The sequence below is a fragment of the Pongo pygmaeus genome, chromosome 1, assembly GCF_028885625.2.
Source record: "Pongo pygmaeus isolate AG05252 chromosome 1, NHGRI_mPonPyg2-v2.0_pri, whole genome shotgun sequence".
Classification (NCBI taxonomy): Eukaryota; Metazoa; Chordata; class Mammalia; order Primates; family Hominidae; genus Pongo; species Pongo pygmaeus.
Genome location: NC_072373.2, coordinates 73,903,762 through 73,928,704, shown reverse-complemented (window position 1 = coordinate 73,928,704; position 24,943 = coordinate 73,903,762). Strand labels below are relative to the sequence as shown.

General features: G+C 34.9%; 1 protein-coding gene across 4 annotated transcripts in view; it reads right to left on the bottom strand.

Moving 5' to 3' along the window:
• Nucleotides 1-24,943, bottom strand: part of COP1 (COP1 E3 ubiquitin ligase) — a 263,415-nt gene that overhangs the window by 79,630 nt on the left and 158,842 nt on the right. For all 4 annotated transcript variants that reach the window (XM_054475121.2, XM_054475142.2, XM_054475131.2 and 1 more), the window contains 4 exons: nt 19,640-19,783; nt 17,166-17,274; nt 16,642-16,723; nt 1,017-1,133 (listed from right to left, as the gene is read on the bottom strand). In XM_054475121.2, coding sequence (XP_054331096.1) covers nt 1,017-1,133; nt 16,642-16,723; nt 17,166-17,274; nt 19,640-19,783 — 452 coding nt within the window. The remainder of the gene's footprint in view (nt 1-1,016; nt 1,134-16,641; nt 16,724-17,165; nt 17,275-19,639; nt 19,784-24,943) is intronic.

The following is a 24,943-nucleotide window of genomic DNA, read 5'->3' as shown; positions in this document are numbered from 1 at the left end:
ATCATTAAAAATAAATTCTATAAGCTAAAAAAAAGAGAATTTTACCCACATCTACATTAGTCCATGTCCTCCTTAAACTGAACTATGAAATTATGTCAGTAGCCCAGTGACACACTGAATTGAACAAAAGGAAAAAGTATACTGACATGGTTTAAATTATGCATTTCCTTTTTTTAGAAGTTGCTACTGTCTCTATCATATGGTGCTAACTTGTATTTTTTTTGTAAAACCCTGATATTATTAATAAAAAACAAGACTTCACCATTCAGAAGCCAAATTACAAGTATTTACTATTTTAGTAAATATTCAAGGGGGAAAATATCAAAGATAAAAAAATTAAGGGTAGGGTGACCATATGATTTATCTTCCTTCCAACTCATGACACTTTTGTGAATGAAAGAGGGCACTAATAGTAAATACAACGGTACAAACGGTGTGAACTAGGACTATCCCAGGCAAACATAGACATATGGTCACCTTAGTTAAGAAAAATAATTTACCAAATGATTATTTGGTATGATAATAATAGCAAACATTTTTTGAATACTATGTTAGCATGAACTCCATGATACAAGACTATGTCTTATTCACTGTCCCTAGATGAGTGCTTTGTGCATAGTAGGGACTCAATAAATAATTGTTGAAAGAATAGTTTGCCTTAAAAAAAGTGTTCCCGTGCCTATACAATATAGCTTAATAATAGCTTGTTTAAATGTTATTATGACCTTATGTTTGTGAATAAGTAATAAGCATTAATTCATGCATATAAACACTAAGAAAAATGACAAAAATTAACAAATTCATATCTATGTATTAAAGATAAGTGACAGAATAGTGCAATTAAGGTACAGCACTAAATGAGTAATGATGGCATACTGTATACTTCTAATTTAGAGCCTAATAATAAAAACAACATTTAAACCTACAAAAGAGTTATTTGTTTTAAAATGCTCTCCTATCCTTACCATGATATTTAACCAACATCAAAGGAGGACAAATCTGCTTTCATTTCTTACCTGCACAGCCGAAAGCCAAATGGTATCTGGAAGAGGGGCTGAATTTAACACAGCACACATTAGCCTTTGCCTCAATGCTTGCCACTGAGTTGTCTAGATTGGTAGACCACAGCTTCACTAAGGGCAAAGGACAATAAAAACAAAAAGAGAAACAAATAATACATTAGTAAATGCTTCTGTAACTTGGGTAAGTTTGCTTATTGCTCCAGAAATCTTTTTGTGCCACTCTAAAACATTTGGTTTACTAGGACTAAAAGTGTTAAAGCTGCATGTATTTGTCTGTTCTTGCACTGCTAATAAAAAGATACCTGAAACTGGGTAATTTATTAAAAAAAAAAAAAAAAAAGAGGTTTAATTGACTCACAGTTCCACATGGCTGAGGAGGACTCACAACAATGGCAGAAGGTGAATGAGGAGCAAAGTCATGTCTTACCTGGGGCAGGCAAGAGAGCCTGTGCAGGGGAACTCCCATTTATAAAACCATCTGATCTCATGAGACTTATTCATTACCACGAGAAAAGTATGGGAGAAACCACCTGCTATGGTTCAATTATCTCCACCTGGCCCCATCCTTGACACATGGGGATTACTACAATTCAAGGTGAGATCTGGGTGGGGACACAGCCAAACCATATCACTGAATGACTGAATAACAGAATAACATTAAAACCAAGAGAGCTTAGTTTCCATGTCAAAAATCAATATAGATAAAAAGGTAGGGCACGGTGGCTCATGACTGTAATCACAGCACTTTGGGAGGCTGAGGCAGCAGATCACTTGAGCTCAGGAGTTAAGAGACCAGCGTGGGCAACATGGTGAAACCCTGTCTCCACAAAAATACAAAAGTTAGCTGGGCATGGTGGTGCAGGCCTGTAGTCCTGGCTACTCAGGAAGCTGAGGTGGAATAATCACTTGAGTCCAGGAGGCAGAGGTTGCAGTGAGCTGAGATCATGCCACCAAAAAAAAAAAATGAAATGAAATGAAATAAAATAAAATAAAAAAAGAAAAATCAATAAAAAGGAAAAATCAATATAGATAAATGATAAATTTATACTCAGATGTAACACAGACCCACAACTAAGACATAAAAGACAGGAACAAAAAAAGCAATCTGGAGCTAGGTGGTATATTTGTTTTTTTTATATATATATAGTTTTATATATATTATTCTTTTTATTATTATTATTATTTTCGAGATAGGGTCTCCTCACTCTGTCATCCAGGCTGGAGTGCAGTGGCACAATCATGCCTCACTTCAGGCAGCCTCTACCTCCTAGGCTCAGGTGATTCTCCCCACTCAGCCTCCCAGGTAGCTAGGTGTGTGCCACCAGGCCTGGCTACCTGTTTTCTATTTTTTTTGTAAAGACAAGGTTTCGTCACGTTGCTGAGATTGGTCTCAAACTCCTGGGCTCAAGCAATCTGCCCACCTCAGCCTCCCAAAATGTTGAGATTACAGATGTGAGCCACTGGGCCCAGCCAATTATTCTTTAAATGTGTGTGCGTATGACTGTATACTGATATACATCATAAATATGAAAATGTACACAAACATCTTTAAAGCACTTGGAAACTGTTCTTATTTTATCTTTCAATTAAGAATTTCGTGATTTTAAATTTTTATGTAGTAATTCAGTTACACAACTTAAATATGTCTAAAGTAATATATTCTAGAATTATTTAGTTAAATTTCAAAATTTTGGTTTTGGATTTGAATAAGTAGTCTAATCCAGTGATATATATTAAAATTTGTAATGATTAGGGAGAGCAAAGCTAACTAAGCAAAATAGGTCTGATTTGAAAGCAGAAGCAGAAAATAAGTTGCCATTTTACAAAGGTACCAGAGCAACTATCATATCATTTTTCAACAATAAAAACAATAAGACAGGATACACCCATAAAATAGACTTTCAGTATATAAGTTGCCATCCTGGATGCACATTAGAATAAATAAATGAACATTAACAACAACAACAAAATCTTCCTATCCACCTTTCAATCTGTCCCAGTGTCCCATCCAGGACAATACCCAGATAGGGTCCAGGTACTGGTGTTTTTTAAAAAAGCTCTCCAGGTGATTCTAACATGAATTCAGGGTTGGAAACCAGTATTGGGAATGGAAGCATAGTAAAAAATCTTAGAATATTTTTAGAAATACTGATACAGTAACCTGTAGACAGCAGTGAATAAATAAAACTGGTTCCAATAAATACCACTTCTATGAAATGGGATTACATAAGAATTTAATTTAATATGTGAAATCTTCAAGTAGAAATTAATCATTATCAAAAAATGTTGCTAATATACAATCTGATAAATTTATTAGCTTTCCCACAGTAAACTAAGACGCTCAATATTAAAATAAGAATCATTATTATTAGTAGTAGTTTTTTTTTGAGACAAGGTCTCAAACTGTGCCACCCATCCTGGAGTGCACTGGCATGATCATAGCTCACTGCAGCCTTGGACTCCTGGATTCAAGTGATCCTCCCATTTCAGCCTCCTGAGTAACTAGGACTACAGGTGCACACCACCACGCCTGGCTAATTTTTTTTTTTTAAGTAGAGATGGAGTAAGATTTTTAAATAGCAATATTTGATTTGTTGCATGTTATTCTCCAATAAGCATGATGTACTATTTCAATCAAAACACAATCATTTGGTCAATCACGACACACAATTCTAAGATGAGATGGCTACCTGGAATTAAAAGTCAACATGCCGAACATAGAACTTAAAAATTAGATTATTAAGCAGACTTTGACTGGATTATACTCTAACAGCCTAGGCCCAAAGGTAATTCACAATAGACAAGTATGGAGAACTTACTGTGCCCATAACCCCACTTATAATCACTAAAAACCTTTACAAACAAGCATTATGTATCATTGTTTAATGTTAATTAAATATAAGTGAGAAAAAAACAGTACTGACAGAATGATAGTTAAGTTAGAAGTGTGGCAGGTCTTTTCTAATTTCATGGTAATTTTCTCAATGCAGTAATCATTAACATTATTTAAATAAGTCACAACATTAACCCCCATGATTATAATTTTCAATATATAAGATATTAGAATTCAATATAACTGTCTGAGCTACAAGGGTAACTAAGATTAAAAATAAAGATACACTAAATGAATACAGCATGGAAAAGCGGTATAGAGATTACAATAATTTTGGTGGTTATTAAACAAAACAGGTGTTAATTGTGTTCCCCAAAAAGACATGTTTCAGTCCTAACCCCAGGTACTTGTGAACATCACCTTATTTGGAAATAGGGTATTTGCAAATGTAATAAAGTTAAAATTACATCAGACTAGATTAGGATGGGTCCTAAATCCATTGACTGGTGTCTTCATAAGGAGAGAGAGATTTAGAGACAAAGGCACAGTGAGAAGAAGGCCATGTGTGAAGAGAGCCAAGACTAGAATGATACAGCTACAAGCCAACAAATAATAAGAATGACTGTCAATAACCAGAAATTAGGAAGGAGACAAGAAATAATTTTTCCCCAGAGCCTTCACAGAGAGTGTGGCCCTGCCAACAATCTAATTTTGGGCTTCTGGTCTCCAGTACTATGACAGAACAAATTTCTGTTGTCTTAAGCCAGCCTGTTTGTGGTATGCTTTCTTATGGTAGCCCTAAAAAACTAATACAACAAATATAATGAAATAATATTGAAATCTATTTAATATCCTAAGATGGCATCACAGATCGAAAGATAAAATAGTATAATCTTTTGGAGGAAGTGTAGAAGAAATCAACAAGTGTGAGAAGAAACTAAGCCAAATATAAATGAGGCGATCCTCAAAATAAGGAGACAGTATACAAATTAATAAGAACATCTTTACTGTTACTTTTTCCTTACAAGGATGGTAGTAAGAATTTCATTTAACTTCCAAAATTTAAATTTCAGAATTTATTGATGAAAATTCCCTTTGAAAGGTAAATTTAAAAGAAAATATCATCTTCTAGGTGAAGAGCTAAAGCAATTAAATCAAATAAAATACACCATATTTATTTACATATGGCCTCCTTTGGCTCTCAGTAAATAATCAAAAGAGTAACCATTAGGAAAATCATACCATAATTAGGAGGTTAAAATAAAGAAACATACTCTATCTAGTTGGCCATAAATTCGTTACTTAACACTAAGTGTTCTATACAAGTTTTATTTCTTTAACGTTAATGTGTAAAGTGTCTTTTAAGTGTCACCTAATTTTTCAGTTCGATTTTGAAATACTGAATCTTAAAAAATCCAACTACACTACAGAATAAAGTATATCATCTAATAATCTGTAAAATTTGAGTGAATCATTCCCCAAAGTAGTTTGCTAAAATTGTTTCCAAAAATAGAGAACAAGATATTGCTTATCTATAATAACATCAGATTCAGTTCCAGTGTGCAAGGTTTATGTTTCTGAGTTTCTCTGACAGGGCCTACTACATGTCTATTTGCATCAAAGTATCCTAAGAAAGAATTCATTACCAAAGAAAGAGAAAACAGGGACAGAAGTCTGACACAGTAAAACAGCCCAAAGCTTTAATGAGGATGTGCAAATATGAGTAAGTTTCATATGTAATTCTTCCAGACTCGCTTCTAAACTACTGTCCAGGTCCTACAGAAAACAGAAAGTTATCCATATGAGTAAAAAGGGAGAGTGCTATTTCAACAAAAACTACCATAAAACTGAGGGGCAATGTGTATTGTTTTATACCTCTATAAAAAGTATGAAAGATTAAATACAAAGATGTAAACTTTAACACTGTTTACCAAATATAAATAAGCTTGACTCTTAAAAACCTTGTCAAAGGGAAACAACAGACCTTGTATTAGTAGCTAGACATTGTCATACAGCAAACTGCCCTAAAGCTTAGCTACTTAAAACAGCAAACATTTACTATCTCACACAGTTTTGGAGGTCAAGAATCTCAAAGCAGGTAAGCCAGGTAGTTGTGGCTCAGTCTCAACACACTGTAGTTGCGCTGTCCCTGCTAGGACTCTAGACTATTAAACTACCACTTCCAAGCTCACTCAACATGACTTTTGGCATAAGGCTTCAGTTCCCCACCATGTGGGCTTGTGACAATGCAGATGTTTCTCCCAAACCAAGCGACTGTAAAGAGAGAAAATGATGAAGATAGAGGCTACAGTGTCTTTTATAACCTAATTTTAGAAGAGACATCTATTGGTCACATAAATGAAGCCTGGAACAAGGTAGGTGAAGGGGAACTACACAAGCATAAGAATACTAGGAGGCAGAGATCCCTGGAGGCCATGATGGATGCTGATCAACATAAGTCCTTAACATTTCATTTAAATTCAAGAGAGAATATACTTAGTAAAGCTTTAACTTATAGGAAAGGTAATTATCTCTAAAGTTATAAATTATAATAACTGTTATAATAATGCTATTTATTAACAGTTATTTAATCTGCTGATGAAAAAGTAGAAGCATTACAATCAGCATGAGTTTCAGTAACTGATTTCTAAAATCTACCAAGACTTCACAGTTGTCACTTGTGCATTAACTTATGCAACCAAGAAAATTTGGAATGAAGGGCCAGGTGCGGTGGCTCATGCCTGTAATCCCAGCACCTTGGGAGGCCGAGATGGGTGGATCACTTAAGATCAGGAGTTGGAGACCAGCTTGACCAACATGGTGAAAACCCCATCTCTATTAAAAAAACACAAAATTAGCCAGCTCTCAGGGGCGGTGGTGGGGGGAACATGCCTGTAACCCCAGCTACTTGGGAGGCTGAGGCAGGAGAACTGCTTGAACCCGGGTGGTGGAGGCTGCAGTGAGCTGAGATTGTGCCATTGCACTCCAGCCTGGGCAACAAGAGCAAAACTCTGTCTCAAAATAATAATAATAATAATATTAAGGAAATCTGGAATGAAGAAGAACGTGTAACTTCTGCTATCATACAGTCTAAATTCTTCAAACTCACATTTAAAGAAAAATACCATTAAACAATGTGTTTAATTGAAAGGCAAGATTATTTATTGCAAACAATTTTAAACATATTTAAACATATTTAAAAAGGAAAATATATTTCTCCAAAAGAACCTTTAAAATGACTCATAAAATTCCTTTCTGATTAGCTGTTACATAATGATGGTTCTTTAACATGTAATTATGTGCATATATACTTGGAACTAACTTATTTTTAAAATATACAGCATATGTAGGAAAAATATTCATATGAACTGTTTTTATTTAAGCAATAAAAAAAAGCTGTTTAAAAAATTCCTCAGTTAAACATTTACTAAACACAAAATACACAAAATAAGCAAAATATATTTGTATAAAATAAGTGATTTAAAATATTCTCTAACTATAAAGTTATCACAAAGGCAATATTTTATATGATCATCAAACAGACAAGAGTAATAAATACATTTAAGTAACACTAAATAATACTCTTGAGATGGGCTTAAAAGCATTTGAGACTTTTACTGCCAAGCTAAGAGAGTAAGCCAATCTCTCTCACTTTGAGTTTACTCTGGACAATATCCAAAAAACAAAAGCAACTATATGAGGAAACTGAAAAAGTAAACAAAAATAGTCATTTCCAGGAGAGAATTCTAAACTTAAATGAAATTCAGGAGATGAAGAGTACCATTTTTCCCCCTCTCTTCTCCCTTGGCAAGCTAAAGTCAGCACCTCAAGCAACAAACACTAAGTAAAATTGTTGTGTTTATTAATGGCTTTGGCAAACCAGGGGATTGGGAGTAATTTTTTCCTTTTTACTTACTCTTTTCCTCCTCCAACTTTTCCCCATGGGTGGGCTTCAGTCACAGAGCTACAGCAGTATGAGAAGCTAATACTTAGAGTAAAACTCTGTGTATATAAAAAAGAAGCATCCGTGATATAACGAATATGAAAAAGGCGAATCCCCATTATATTTTTCTTATTTATTCTCTTGCTTCTTTGCCCTTGTGGCGGGCCCCACTAACAGAATTCAGCAGTAGACTGGGCACTAAAGTCTCCTAAAATGAAACAACTCAACTTTCTTGACAAAGTATCAGTAAAAGGGGGCCCTGGGAGATAAAGAGTCGGGGAGAAACCTGGAAAGAAAGTAATGCAGAAAGAGATTCTACAGTTCTGTGCATTCACTGGCACAGTCACTTCTGAGCTGTGTATGTGCAAGATGGACACAAAGCAGAGCAGCAAATGCTTTGTGCACTTAACTACAGTTGAAAAGATGACCCAAGTTCTAAACTAAGCTCTAACTGGCACGTGCATTAGGCAGACTCAAAGTACCACGACAAAAGCTCTGAGAACTAAATGGATTGTTTCCTTTGACAAGGCAACAATCACCTAGGGAAAGCAAGACAGAACTTACAGTCTAAATCTAAGCCAACTGATCACCTACTAAGAAATGAAGAAACAAACAAAAAACCAACATTTCCCACACAATTTAAACAGGACCCAACATCTTACAATATAATATTCAAAATGGCTAAGAGACAACCCCAAAATTATTCAACATACAAAAACCCAAGAAAATGTGAAGAATTTTCAAAGGAAAACACAATTAACAAAGGTCAGTCCTAAGGTTTAGATGTTGTATCCCAAGACATTAAATGAAACAGATTTTAAAGCAACTATTGTAATTATAGTCCATGGGGTAAAAATAAACAAACTTAAAATTAATGGAAAGATAGAAGTACTCAGAGAATATATAGAAACTATTTTTTTAAAAGAATCAAATGAAAATTTTTGCAAAATGGAGATGACAGATGAAGGAATCATGAGCTAGAAGACAGAACAATATAAATTACCCAATCTGAAGAGAAAAAAATATTGACAAGAAAAAGAATATGAGGCCTGTGAGACAAATCGAAAGGGTCTAATACATTAACATAATTAAAATCCCAGAGGAGAGGAAAAAGAGATTACTAGCAATAGTTTGATAAGTATGTGACAAAGTAGTTTTCAGAGGAATATTGACAGGGATAGTGATATTATATATTAACAAGTGATTCAGTCCACCAAGACATAGCAATCCCAAATATATTTATGCCCTTAACAATAGTTTCAAAATATATCAGGTAAAAACACACTTACACACAAAACAGGTAACTAAACAGAGAAATAAAATCAGACTTTAACATTTCTGTCTCATAATCAATAAAACAAGGAGACCAAAAAAAAAAAAAAACAGCAAGCATACAGAAAATCAGAAATACAGTAGCAACAACTTTGATCTGACACTTACAGAACACTCACCAAACAGCATTTATAGTACAGTTTCTTTTCAATGCATTTGAAATATTTATCAAGGTAGTTCATATTCTGGACCATAAAACAAATAACAAATTAAAAAAATTAACACCATGTAAAATATATCCTTTAACCATAAGAGGATTAAGTTATAAATCAGCAACAGAATGATTTCTGAAAATTTTAAGGAAATTTAAAAATACTTTAAACAACCCATAGATGAACAAGAGAATAACAAGAGAAATCAAACAGAATTTTAAACTGAATGGAAAAGCAAATATAATAGTCACGAAAATAATATAATAGCAAATATAATAGTAAATAGTCATGAAAATGTGGTTTCAAATTTGTTTCAAAATTTGCTAAAGTAGTGTTTAATGGGAAATGTATATAACAAAAAATGTTCAGATTAAAAAGACAGAAGTATCAATTAAATGACATAAACTTCAATCTTCAAAAAACTAGAAAGGGGAGGAAATTAAACCCAAAGCAAGAAGAAAAATGGGCAGAAATCGATGAAATTAAAAATACAAAAATACAGAAAAATCAACAAAACCAAAAGTTGAGCATTTGAAAAGATTAAGAACCTAATGCCAAGCTGACCTAAATTAATAAACAATAAATAAACCAGAGGACACAAAATAACAATTATCAGGAATAAAAGACAGAACATGACTTCATCACAGCTTCTCAGAGGTAATGAAAAAAACAAAAAAACAAAAAAAGCATGGTTACAAACCCTAGAGATATGAGTATATTACAAATATAGACAGTCCCCAATTTAAATAGCTCAACTTATGATTTTTTGACTTTAGAATGGTGAGAATGTAATGTGCATTCAGTAGGAACCATACTTCAAATTTTGAATTTTGATATTTCACCAGGCTAGTGATATGTGGTATGATACTTTTACCTGTATTACTCAACATTGTATTGTAAAAGTCTTTGTGTTTGATTATTTTGCTTAATTGTAGGCCAATGTAAATATTCTGAGCACATTTAAGGTAGGTTAGGCTAAGCTATGATTAGGAGTATTAAATGCATTTTCAATTTATGATGGATTTATTGGGACCGTAATCCCATTGTAAGTGGAGGAGCATTTTATGGACTTTGATGCCCATAAATCTTGTAACAAATAAAATGTATCAATTCCCTGAAAGAAATGAACTGTCAAAAATTTCACTCAAGAAGAGACAGATAAGTTTATTAGTTCGAAATCTACTAAGGAAATTAAATTCTTAGTTAAAACCTTCAAACAAAGAAAACTACACGCCCAGAAAGCTTCACTGACGGATTCTACCAAACATTTAAGAACAAAAAAATAGGCCAGGCGCAGTGACTCAAGCCTGTAATCCCAGCCCTTTGGGAGGCCGAGGCAGGTGGATCACGAGGTCAGGAGATCCGAGACCGTCCTGGCTAACACAGTGAAACCCCGTCTCTACTAAATATACAAAAACAAAAATTAACCAGGTGTGGTGGCGGGTGCCTGTAGTCCCAGCTACTCGGGATGCTGAGGCAGGAGAATGGCATGAACCTGGGAGGCGGAGGTTGCAGTGAGCCGAGATCACGCCACTTCACTCCAGCCTGGACGACAGAGCAAGACTCCGTCTCAAAAAAAAAAAAGTATAATAAGAAAAGAAACACATAGCACATAGAAGAGGAAAATCATTTTATAAGGCCAGCATTACCCTGATATCAAAGTCACAAAAAATTACAAAAACAGAAAAAAAAAAAAACAAAAAACTTCACCCTCTGAAAAAAACAAACAAACAAAAAAACCTCAAGTCAAATCTAGAAATACAGAAAAAGAATAATACATTCATGTTTATCCTGGGAATGTATGGCTAATTCAAGTTTTGAAAGTCAATGACTATAATTCATAATATTAATAAAGGAAAGAGAAACTACATGATGATAAGTGCATAAAAAGTATTTAACAAAATTCAACATCCTTCATGATAAAAATTCTCAGCAAACAAGGGAATGGAAAAAAAGGTCTTTAACTTGACACAGGTGCCTACTAAAAGCCTAATTTAGTCATTATATTAAGTGATGAAAAGCTGCAAGATTTCCCCCTAAGATCAGGAACAAAGCAAGAAACGTTTACTGTTGTCATTCCTATTTACCAATATACTGAAGTCCTTGCCAGTACAAAAAAGCAAGGCAGGAACGGGAAAGAAAGGCATACAGTTGAAAATGAAAAAGTATTAATGTCTCTATTTGCAGATGACATAATTGGCTATGTAGAAAATCCCAAGGAATCTGAAAAAGTAATCTATACCTACAGTGACTTTAGCAAGTACATTGGTACAATGTTTATATTTTAAATATCAATTGTATTTCTATAAACTAGTAAGAATGAAACATTTTTAAAAATACCATTTTCATTAGCACCAAAAAATAAAATACCTGCAAAACTTGCATGCTGAAAATGACAAAACTATGAAAAAAGAAATCATAAAAGCCCTACATATGGAGAGATAAACCATGTTCATGGACTAGAAGACTCAGTATATTAAGATTTTAATTTTTCCCAAATTGATCTATAGATTGAATACAATGGCAATCAAAATCTCAGCAGGATTTTATGTAGGTACTAGCAACTTGATTCTAAAATGTATATGAAAAGGCAAAGGAAATAGAAGAGTTAAAAATCATTTTCAAAAACAAGGATGAAGGACTTACTACTTGATTTCAGACTTACTACAAGCTACAAATCAAGACAACATGGTACAAGTAAAAGAAGAGATACGGCTGGGCGTGGTGGCTCATGCCTGTAATCCCAGCACTTTGGGAGGCCAAGGTGGGCAGATCACAAGGTCAAGAGTTCGAGACCAGCCTGACCAATATGGTGAAATGCCATCTCTACTAAAAATACAAAAATCAGCCAGGTGTGGTGGCCTGTGCCTGTAATCCCAGCTACTCAGGAGGCTGAGGCAGGAGAATCGCTTGAACCCGAGAGGCGGAGGTTGTGGTGAGCCAAGATCATATCATTGCACTCCAGCCTGGGCAACAGAGCTAGACTCCATCTCAAAAAAAAAAAAAAAAAAAGAAAAGAAAAAGATAGATACACAGATCAATGTAGAGTCTAAAAACAGGCCCATACACATCCCTTTATCAGAAATGGACAGATCCAACAATCAGAAAATGAGCAAGGAAACAGCTAAACTGAATGGTACCATCAAACAACTGGATATAACTGACATCTACAGATTATTTCTTTCACAAACAGTAGAATACACATTATTCTCAGGCTCATGTAGAACTTTTACGAAGACACACAACATTCTGGGGCCATAAAACACATCTTAACATGTTAATATACGAGACTGGAGATCATACATTGTATCTGTTAGATGACAGTGGAATTAAACTAGAAATCAACAACAGACAAATAGCTGAAAAATTCCCAAATAATTCTAAGTAACACATAGATCAAAAAAGGAATCTCAGGGGAAATTTAAAATATTTAGAACTAAGTGAAAACAAAAATACAATTTATCAAAATTTGTGGGATGAATCAAAAGCACTACATAAAGGGAAATTCGTAGTACTGAATGCATATATTAGAAGATCTAAAATCAATAATGTAAGCTTCTGCTTTAGAAAACTAGGAAAATAAGAGCAAGTTAAATCTAAAGTAAGCAGGAAAAAAAAAAAACTAGAGCAAAAATAGATGAATGAAAACAATAAACCACATGAGAAAAATCAATGAAACAAAAGTCGGTGGTTTGAAAAGATCAGTAATATCGATAAGCCTCAATTCAATCCTTACCAAAACCTCAGAGAATGTTTCACAGAAAAAAAAAAAAAATTTCCTTAAAATTCATATAGAATTTCAAGAGATCCCAAATAACCGAAACAATCTTGAAAAAGAACAAAGATGGAGGACTTAAAATTTCTGATTTCAAAACAGCCTTACAGTGTGGTACTGACATATAAACCAACAGAAGAGCAGAGAAAGACTAAAGATAAACTCTTGCATATATGGTCAAATAATTTTAGACAAGGGTGCCAGACTATTCAATAGGGAAAGGACAGTCTTTTCAACAAGTGATGATGGAAAAATGAAATATCCATAGGTAAAAGAATAAAGGTGGATCGTTAACATCATATTACAAAAATTAACTCAAAATGGATCAAAGACATAAATATAGGAGCTTAAAACTATAAAAAATCTTAAAAAACAAAAATTAAAAAGTTAAAAACTCTTAGAAGAAAACTTACGGGAAAACCTTCATGACAATGGATTTGGCAATGATTTCTTGGATATGACACCAAAGGCACAGACAACACAAGGAAAAATAAACAAACTGACAAACTGGACTTCTTCAAAATGAAAAAAATTTTGTGCATCAAAGAACACTATAAAAAAACTAAAATAAATAAATATATCTATTTTAACATGGTGCTCTCACTAATTTAGAAATTCAAGGACAATTTTTTTCTTTCTTTACTTTCTTGCTCTTTCTTCTCTCTCTTCCCTCGTTTTCTCACCTCCCTTCCTCTCTCCTTCTCCCTCTCTGCACCATCCCCTTCTCCCTCCCTCTCTCTTTTTCTTTTCTGAGATGGGGTCTTGCTCTGTCATCCAAGCTGGAGTACAGCATGGCACAATCATCACTCACTGTAACCTTGAATTATTGGGCTCAAGAGATCCTCCTGCCCCAGTCTCCCAAGCAGCTGAGACTACCTGTGCGCACCACCACACCCAGGTAATTTTTAAAATTTTTTGTAGAGACAGGGTCTCATGCAGGCTGGTCTTGAACTTCTGACCTTCAAGCCATCCCCCTGCTTCAGCCTCCAAAATTGCTGGGATTACAGGAGTGAGTCACCATGCCTGGCTGATGATTTCTTAAATCAACGAAAAAAGATATTCCATTCTGTATATAGTAGGAATAAACAACTTGCTACTCTATGGCCCAAAACTTTTTAGGGGCAGTCCAGTCTTGTTTATTTCCCTTTTTACAGAATAGGCTGTGCTCCATTATTTCATTTATGTATTAAAAGGCCAAAGGGAACGGTACAACATGATGCGAAATAAAGCTTCCGATGCTAGAGCTATCCTTGCCTATCAAAACAATACTGAAAGTTATAGGCAGAAAAGAAGAAAAAGGCAAAGAAATTAAGGGTAGTAATGCTAAGATAAAATAAATCTGTTAACATAGCTTTATACACTTAATGGTGAGAAGAACCAGACCAAAACAGCACATTAAGGAAAAACAGAAAACAGTGAATAGTAAAGATGGATATACAAGAAACAGAAAAAAAAGGTCAATTAAATTGGCAAAAAGTGATGTAGAATTTTGCCTTGATATATGATGAACTTCGTTAAGAGATTTTAGTATACAATAGAAATTTAATAAAATACAATGCAGCACATAGAGATTTCTAAATATTTCCAGGAAAGAAAGGTTATTTGGTGGTATATCTATCTAAAGGACTTGATTATAAGATAGCAGCAATTTCTAAATGTCTCCATGTGGAATGAATCTAAAAACATCATTAGAATAAGGATGCAGTATATTAATTTTTCATTCACTCAAGAAGAGAAATCAATTTCTCTGCTTGGATTTTTTCTTTTTTTTTTTTTTGAGACAGAGTCTCGCTCTGTCATCCAGGCTGTAGCACAATGGCGAGACCTGGAATCACTACAACCTCTGCCTCCTGGGTTCAAACAATTCTTGTGCTTCAGCCACCCCCAGTAGCTAGGACCACAGGCCTGCACCACCACGCCTGGCTAATTATTGTATTTTTAGTAGAGACGGGGTTTCACCACATTGGCCAGGCTGTTCTCAAACTTCTGGCCTCAAGTGATCCACCCGCCTCAATCTCCCAAAGTGCTGGGATTACAAGCATGAGCCACCGCGCCCGGCCCCTGCTTGGATTTTTAAAAAAATAATTAGTAGGCTGGGCATGGTGGCTCACACTGGTAATTCCAGCACTTTGGGAAGTCAAGGTGGGTGGATCACTGGAGGTCAGAAGTTCAAGACCAGCCTGGCCAGCACGGTGAAACCCCATCTCTACTAAACATTTTTAAAAAATTAACTGGGTGAAGCCAGTTGCAGTGGCTCATATCTGTAATCCTAGCACTTTGGGAGGTTGAGGCAGGCAGGTCATGAGGTCAGGAGTTCGAGACCAGCCTGGCCAATACGGTAAAACCCCATCTCTACTAAAAATACAAAAATTAGCCGGACACGGTGGCACGTGCCTGTAGGCCCAGTTACTCAGGAGACTGAGGCAAAAGAATCGCTTGAACCCGGGAGGCAGAGGTTGCAGTGAGCGGAGATTGCCCCACTGCACTCCAGCCTAGGCAGCAGAGCAAGATTACGTCTCAAAAAAAAAAATTAGCCAAGTGTGGTGGTACACACCTATAATCCCAGCTAAATGGGAGGTGGAGGCAGGAGAATCACTTGAACCCGGGAGGTGGAGGTTGCAGTGAGTCGAGATTGCACCACTGCACTCCAGCCTGGGCGACACAGCAAAACTCTATCTCAAAAAAAAAAAATACTGGCTCACACCTGTAATCCCAGCACTTTGAGAGGCTGAGGCAGCAGGGCAGATCACTTGAGGTCAGTTCAATACCAGTCTGGCTAACACGGTGAAACTCCGTCTCTACCAAAAATACAAAAAATTAGCCAGACGTGGTGGTGCGTGGCTGTAATCCCAGCCACTCGGGAGGGTGAGAGAGGAGAATCGCTTGAACCTGGGAGGTGGAGGTTGCAGTGAGCCGAGATCACCCCACTGCACCCCAGCCTGGGCAGCAGAGCGAGATTCCGTCTCAAAAAAAAAAAAAAAAAAAAATTAGCCAAGTGTGGTGGTGGACACCTATAATCCCAGTTACATGGGAGGCTGAGGCAGGAGAATTGCTTGAACGCAGGAGGTAGAGGTTGCAGTGAGTCGAGATTGTGCCACTGCACTCCAGCCTGGGCAACACAGCGAAACGCAATCTCAAAAAAAAAAAAAAAAAAAAAAAACTGGCTCACACCTGTAATCCCAGCACTTTGAGAGGCCGAGGCAGCAGGGCAGATCACTTGAGGTCAGGAGTTCGATACCAGTCTGGCTAACGTGGTGAAATCCCGTCTCTACCAAAAATATAAAAAATTAGCCAGGCATGGTGGCACATGGCTGTAATCCCAGCTACTTGGGAGGGTGAGGCAGGAGAATTGCTTGAACCCGGGAGGCAGAAGTTGCACTGAGCCACAATTGTGCCACTGTACTCCAGCCTGGGTGACAGAGTGAGACTCCATCTCAAAAAACAACAATAATAATAATTAATAATCAGTAATCACAAAGGACTGACATGAGTTTCAGTAAATATTTGTATTTCTGCCAATGAAAGGAATTCCGGTTAAGAGGGCCAGGGAGAAGGAGGTGCTGAGAAAGAGATTCAAATGGTACCTTTTGCATCATCAGAACCTGAAGCCAAGAGTTTAGGATCCATCAAATTAAAGTCAACACTCCAACACCTCTTCTCATGCTCCTGGAAGCAGAAAGAAGACAGTAGCCTCAGATAGAATACAGATCTCAAAATGAATAAAGCAAGAAAAAAAAAACACCTGATATCAATTTATTGTTATGGGGAGAGGGAAAGAGAACAGGCTAGAAAACAAATGAAAAGCAAATAAGATGTTGATATAAAGTACTTCCAAAACTTTTAATATATACATTTACCAAAATTATTGCTTTTAGAAATTTGATGCATTCTACAAAGACCAAAGTCTGAAGAAATGCTTTGGAAAAGTATGTGGTACCAAAAGAGGGAGACAGGAAAAAAAGTATTTGGTATTGCATAGGTGTTACACAGGTATAAAAAATACTAAATAGTGTCTTCAAATCTGTAATTATAAGGCACATGAAATTCTAAAAGTTTTAACAAACCAAATATATGATTCATATAACATGTAACTAGTACCCTTATTTACCTGATAGACCTTTGACCTCTGTCCTGTGAATCCATCCCATAAAATAACAGTGCCTTCATAATCACTGCTAGCTAACAGGTTCTTATGGTAACTACTCCAACTGATACAGCTGAAAGAAACACAGTTAAAAGTTACTTTACATAAAAATAAATAACAATGGGATAAAAATAATTTTAATGTGTTCAGAAAGATTTGCACTATTTTAAAATGGTCTCTATCAGTTCATAATCATTATTCTGCCCACAACATACCTGGGAAAATACATATCAATAATTTTGAAATTTTAAAAATAAAAATTAACAAGTAATGACCCTAACCACCTTTTACTGTGATCACTAGCTGTTAAGATGGATGTGAGCCTAGAGCTATCACTGGCCATCTTTGATACATGAGGAAACGATGTCTATCAGTGAAGATGATACTATCCAGAGGGCTCAAGGCATACCATGGCAGAATGACAGACCTGATGAGACTGTTTAACCCCCTGGATCCAGTTGTGCCAAATCATATAAGCCAAATAAACTACAGTGAATTGGGTTTCTGTATTTACATCCCAAAAGTCTTGACTTGACTAATTATAACTTTTGACTAAAATTCCAATTAAAAGTATCTAAAAGTTAGAATCAAACTTTTATCATTTATGGTTTTGGCTATTCTCAAGTGCTCCAGAAGTCTACAACATCTAAAAACTTCTGCTGAGATACATATCTGCATCATGCATATAGTAAAGGGAATGCATATTATGGAAGAAGCTACTTAGAAGGCAGTTAATGTAGGTAACTTCTAAGACATGAACACAAGGTCTTTTGCTTTCTACTAGTTGCATTGATGCTAAATTCCAGAGACTGCAGGACTTTATTTCCATTTTTAAATATACTTAATTAGAATTTCTGGTAGAAATTACATGGAACAATTAAGAGACACATTTTGAATTTAGGTAGACTTGAGTTCAAATTCCAGATCTGTTACTTACTAGCTGTGGCTCTGGCTAATTTAGTACACTTTCACAGTAGATGTGCTCCGAATCTATTTTAGGCATCCTTAGGTATTGATCCTTTCAGCGCCAGGCCCACAGCTTTCAGCCTTGAGCGCTTTCACCGTTTATTCCAATGTACCAGGAAGTATTGCACATTTTTACATGTACAAATACAGAACAGGTAGACAGCACATTTAAACCTTCTAATCCACGTTTTCATTATGTAATATATTATGAGTACTTGCCATGGGCCAAGTGTTGTTCTGAGTGCATTATGGGGATTTTTTAAAAGTACAATCCTATTAAATAGGTATTACTATTGTGACCTCCATTTTATAAATAAGGAGCAGGAAATGTTTAAGGGCACAGACTCTAGAACCAAACTACTTCAGTCTGATTCCTGGCTCCTCTATATACCAGGTATATAATCTTAGGCAGGTTATTTACCTTTCTGTGCTCAGCTTTCTTTGTATAAAATGGAGCAATAATGGTAACTATCTCATAGGTCTGCTAAAGACAAAGCACTTAGGATAATGCCTGATATATAAGAATTCAACAAAGTTGTATCTAATTCATGTTATATCCTCTTCACTTAGGACATAAACTATAACAGATTCTCAATGATGAGTGCCACAAATGAATGGGGAAGCTCACCAATTATCGATATAGTATTTTTATAAATGAACTAGAAAAAAGAAAGTTATAACAAATTATACAAATACTGTAACAATGACTATGTATTTCATTCATTAAAGATAAAAAAGGTTCAAGGATGGCTAGCTATTTTGAAAATGTTCAAAGTTCTATACAAAGTTATTATTAGATGATTTCCTCATATAATTCTCTTTTAAAGCCAGTGCTCATGAGAACAGCTTGGGAAGCTTGTTTAGAAGGAAAAAAAAAAAGCAGATTCTAGAATTCCTCTGAGATTTTTTGGGGAGCAGATCAGGAGTAGAGCCATAAAATACTGTTAATGTTTAAGAGTATTTTAGGTTTGAAAAGCACTGCTTATAAAGTATAATCTCTAATACAGAAAACATAAACACCATTCCTTCAGTGAAAAGCAGAATATTCTTGTAAAAAAAATTCTTAAAACTAGAAACAATTCTAATACGTTGAGATATGTGCAAGCTAGGGGAAAAATTCCTGATGTTCAAATACTATTCATAAGCTACATTAATCCTTATTCAGTACTCCATAGAGTCTCCAACAACCATGTCTAACAAAGACCTTTATTTGATTAAGTGAAAGAAGAACTTTCATTTGGCAACTAGGAAAAAAAAAAAAAAAAAAAGGCTAACCTCACAAGAAAAAAGCAACCAATATCTGTAAGAAAGATGATATAAGTAATAATATATACTCTGTATACATAGTACAATAATAGTGTTCACCATGAATGAGTAAAAAGTGTCATGCAAAGGTAAAATAATCTCATGATAATTACATATGCAAATTGTTACATCTATACTGCATCATGTCAAGAAAATAATGTAAATACCTGATTTTCGAATTGCAGGTCATTTCATTCTCAGGGTAATGAATATCCACTGCATCCTGGATGACAGTGTCATATTCATAGACTTTAATCTTCTTTGTAACCCCAGCAATCGCAAAATAGTCACAATCCCGGTCAAATTCAATACTAAGGGGAAAAAGTATATGATGACAACATTTCAGAATTTGCTATTTTCTATTTCTAAAGTAATTCGGTCTACAAGGATAAAACATCTACTTTAAATGCCTTCAAATTGTACTAGACCTCATATCCAGATTAAGTAATCAACACATATCAAATTAAAAGTTGTTGAGATTTGTGTAATATAAAACTTTTAATATATACATTTGTATATCTACACAATTGTGCACAGGTGTAGTTTTGTTCCAAGACACCTGACATGCTTTTCATTCAGTTCTAATAACCATATTACAGCTTCCTGAGAAAGATTTAATGGCGTGAATCATTTGATATACTAAAAGTATGCCAAAAGACAATTATCAACTAATTTTTCATATATTCTACTTATTTCCTTGCCATTTTGTGGAGGTAGTAGAATTTCACAATATTAAATGTTATTTTTAATAGATAAATTAGTATATAATTTGAATTACTGAAGCAATTGGGTGATCACAAGTGGATAGAATACATATAACAGAACCATTAAATTATCATTACTTTTTCCCAAATCCATACCTAATTCCCCTCCCCAAATATCTCTCTGAATTATAAAACCCCAATACACATTCCTCATATCACAAAAGAGGTTAAATAAATAATCTCCCTTCCTTCAGCGTTAGAGAATTCACTCCTCTCTTGCTGATCATTTTTATATAAGCTCCAAAGCAAGCTATTTGAAAGCAAGTATAAGATCATACTCACTTTTACAGAACTTGCAGCCTAAACAAAGTTGTTGTTATATAACCAGCTGGAAATCTAATTAGCCCAAAGGTAGTAAAAGTTGAAATGAATCATCACATACATTATTCCTCAATATGATTTAAGCATCTTTTCTAGAGGTTTAGTGGTAAGAATTCGCACTGATCTACAATTAATCACATAATAATACCTAATATTCATTAATCATTCACTAACTACTAAAACATTTTGCATGTATTACCTCATTTAGTGCTCATAACAACCTGTGATATATGTATTATTATTATCTACATTTTACAGATGAGAAAATGAGGATTAGAGGTGAGGTAAATTGCCCAAAGTTAGTCAGTTTGTAAGTGGCTGAGGTGGTATTCAAACACAAGGGAGTCTGGTTTCAGTGCTAGTGCTAATAATTACTATGCTTTATTACAGATCAAAGCTCTTAATGTAAAACTCAAAGTGTAAAGGCTAAAGGTTTAAAGGTTTAAAATCTATGTGTATGAATGTATCTTCAATATCTATGTATGTGTGTTTCTTCTCTCAAAATGCCTAGCTAGCTCTGTATCTATTAAGCATTCATTTAATCCATAAAATACAAACACCTACATACAAAAATACAAACATCTATTTTCTTAATATCCATTCACAGAACAGTTAATGATTAATGATTTATTAAGAAGCCTGCTGAACTGACGATGATAAGTAAGAAAAAGACACATTAAGAATACTTCAGGCTGGGCTCGGTGGCTCATGCCTGCAATCCCAGCACTTTGAGAGACCGAGGTGGGAGGACCCCTTGAGTCCAGGAGTTTGAGACCAGCCTGGGCAACACAGTGAGACCCGAACGCTACAAAAAAATGAAAAAATTAGTGAGGCATGGTGATGGGTTCTTGTCTCCAGAGACTTGGGAGGCTGAGGCGGGAGGACTGCTGGAACCCAGGAATTTGAAGCTGCAGTAAGCCATGACTGTGCCACTGCACTCCAGCCTGGGTGACACAGCAAGACCCTGTCTTAAAAAACAACTACAACAACAAGAAGAAGGAATATTTCCCTTAAAGACACACATTGATTGCCCACTTTTCTTTATAGCTTTAAATGCTTCCTTAATTTTATATAATTTTTTAAAGAATTAAATTTTTTTTTTTTACAGGGATGGGGTCTCACTATGTTACCTGGGCTAGTCTTGAACTCCAGGATTCAAACAATCCTCCCACCTCAGCCTCCCAAAGTGCTAGGATTACAGATTTCAGGCGTCAGACATGGTGCCCAGCCAATTTAAAAAAAAATTTTATTCAGCTAAGTGTCACTGACTAGGGCACAATTCAGCAAATGTTCCCTCCAGTAAAGTATGATACTATAGCAATGCAGTAGATTTATTTGTACAACCTCAATTGAACTGCTGCCTCAGCTACTACTTGCTGCCATGTGGATTTTAATGCACCATAACTATAATGATGACTACTACTCATCTATCCCAACTCAATTTATACCCACAGTCTCATGTCACTGAAGGAGAAATACTACTCTATCTGGTAAAGGACAGAGTTATTATCAGAACTGAAATCCTGTTTTTAACTTAGGAGGTTTTGGTATAGCTGAGACTTCAAGTGAACCAGTTATGTTATCACTAAATACTTTTTCTCCACCTACTCATATACATAGCTAATCAACACCTTTCCAATGTTGTGCCAGTAAAAGTATGCCATTACTAAACTATTAGTTTTAACATATATAATACGTTTAAACACTAACCTATCAAAATAATAGCTTAAATACATTACAGGGAGAAAACTGACACATAAGTAAAAATGCTGTCAAAAGAATTAAGATGATGACCTAAATATGTCTATTATTTCTTCTGCTGGTACCCTGTTATTCAAGACAGCTCTCTCTCTTTTTTCTACATGTTATTATTTAGTGACATTAGCTAACTCTTAACTCTCATACTAAAAAGTTAACTTTTTGTTTTGATTTCATTGCTATTATTTTCTTACATTTTGGTTATGTTTTGTTTTTAATATATTAAGGTATCAAGAACCTGTAGAGTATGTTTTTAAAAATATTTTGGGGGTAACAAGATCCTTTTATACTGTAAAAATAATAGATTTTAATAGAAATATTAATCAAAAAGTATAAAGAATAATATTATTTCTAGAAAATTTTGATTAAAAGGGAAAGAAAGACAAACAGGTCCCCCCCCAAACCACCTTTTTTAATGGAAGAACTTCCACATCACTAAGACTCAGGATTTAAGTACTTCTAGATACTGAAACATTTGCTCCCCATCTCTGACATATTTAATCATATATATTCTCAAACATGAACATAATGAGATTCTAAAAACAGATCATGAACTAACTGAAATGAACACTGTAATTTTCAGGTGCAGAAAGCTTTCTAGAGCTAATACAAAACAGATGACCTCTTAACAGTATGATATTTCAACTACTTTTATTATGAAATCTGATAACCCAAGCAAAAGTACTTCAAAAGTTAAACAGTGACTAGTTAGGCTGAGACTAAATAAAAGGTAAACTAATTAACTGAAATGCTGCTTATGCAATTAAATTCAAAAACAAACTTTAAGTCTTACTACTGTTATACAACGTTCATTTCTGCCATCCACTGTCAGCAGTAATAATTAAAACAAGAGATTTATAAAAATTTACTGCAATGACAAATTCAATTTCACAGAATTTGTTTTTAATTTCAACATACAAGTATACTTTTGAAAAACAGTGTTTCTGGGGACATAAATTGCATTTTTCTTTCACATTTTGAAACATTTCAACTGTTAAAAGAAAGTGATTTATATCAACAGCTGAAATACGTAATTCAGCTTCAGGAAACTAGCTGTATTCTTTGTCAAAAATGTCATTAGTCAAGTGATTAGGCAGCAAGGCAAGAAACCACACAGGACAGCTGATTAATGCATACCGCCAGTACAATGCGGCACGAAGCAATGAAAGCCGTCAATAAGCCCAAGCAGTGAATTCTGTCAGTGTTTCCAATGTCTCTCATATCTTTTTGCAATTATAAGTATTAACAAACATGGTGGATTAGTGTCCCTGGATGCTAGAGCCCAACTTATCAAATTAAAACATAAAGTAAGAGCAGTTGTCAAAGGTCTCATTCTCATTCATTACCATGATAGTGTGCCTCAAGAGCAGGTAACTAAAACTTTAAGGAAACAAAATATAAGTTTAGAAACTGGCCATTTTAACGAAAAGTGATGAGCAGATCTTTAAAAAAATACAAACACAAGTAAAGTAAATTAAGAATTGATGTTACTCAACTTTCTTCCAATCAATACTGCTTAAAACTTCCATAACATACATAACACTTGAGATGTGTCAAGCATTGTTTTAACCACTCTACATAAATTATACAAGCTTCAAATCTCCACTGTATAAAGAAACTGAGGTATACTGATGTTAAGTAATTTGTCCACGGATACACCAGATAATTCAAATTTAAGCAATTGGTTCCAGAGTCTATGCTCTCAATCATCATGCAAACTTGCAATTTCAATTAGAACAAATGAGCTGGTCTTCAATGAACACATACACAGGCAAAATAAGAATCATAACACAGAATAATTATATACATTACATTATATATAGTGATAATAACACATAATTCAGCCTGTGCAACAAGTTAAACACAAAGGGATAAAAAAAATAAGGTAGCCTCACTGAGTTTATAATTAGTAGAAGAGATTACAGACAATACATGCAAATGTCAAATGATAAGACAAAATATTGATAGAGGAATTCAGGAGGCAATGATTATTGGGGCTCATTCGAAGAAAAGAATGAACCGTGAATATTTTCAGCCATCAAATGTCCAGAGTGCCAGTTATCTGCTGGATACTAACATAGCTGCTGAAAAAACCAAGATGTTAAAAAAAACACATCACAGTTATGTGCTATTTAAGGACATCTTATGTTCCCACAAATTATAATGAAGCCAAACAATTCCTAACTTAATGACTTGCAGTGCAACAACACGATTCTCAGGTTTGTGGAGAAGATGGTGTGAACAAACCTACCATGCTGCCAGTTGCATAAAAGTACAGCACACACAATTAATGTACAGTACATATACTTGATAATAAACAACTGTTAATGGTTTGTGCATTTACTATCCTGTACATTTATGATTATTTTAGTGTATATCTTCTACTTATTAAAAAAAAAAAAAACCTGTAAAGCAGCCGCAGGCAGGTCCTTCAGGAGGTATTCCAGAAGATCTTATCATAGGAGATGACAGCTCCATGTGTGTTACTGGCCCTGAAGACCTTCCAGTGAGACAAGATGTGGAAGAGATCACAGTGATTCTGTTGACCGTGACCGTATGTAGGCCTAGGCTAATACATGTGTTTGTGTCTCAGATTTTAACAAAAAAATAAAAAAAATTAAAATTAAA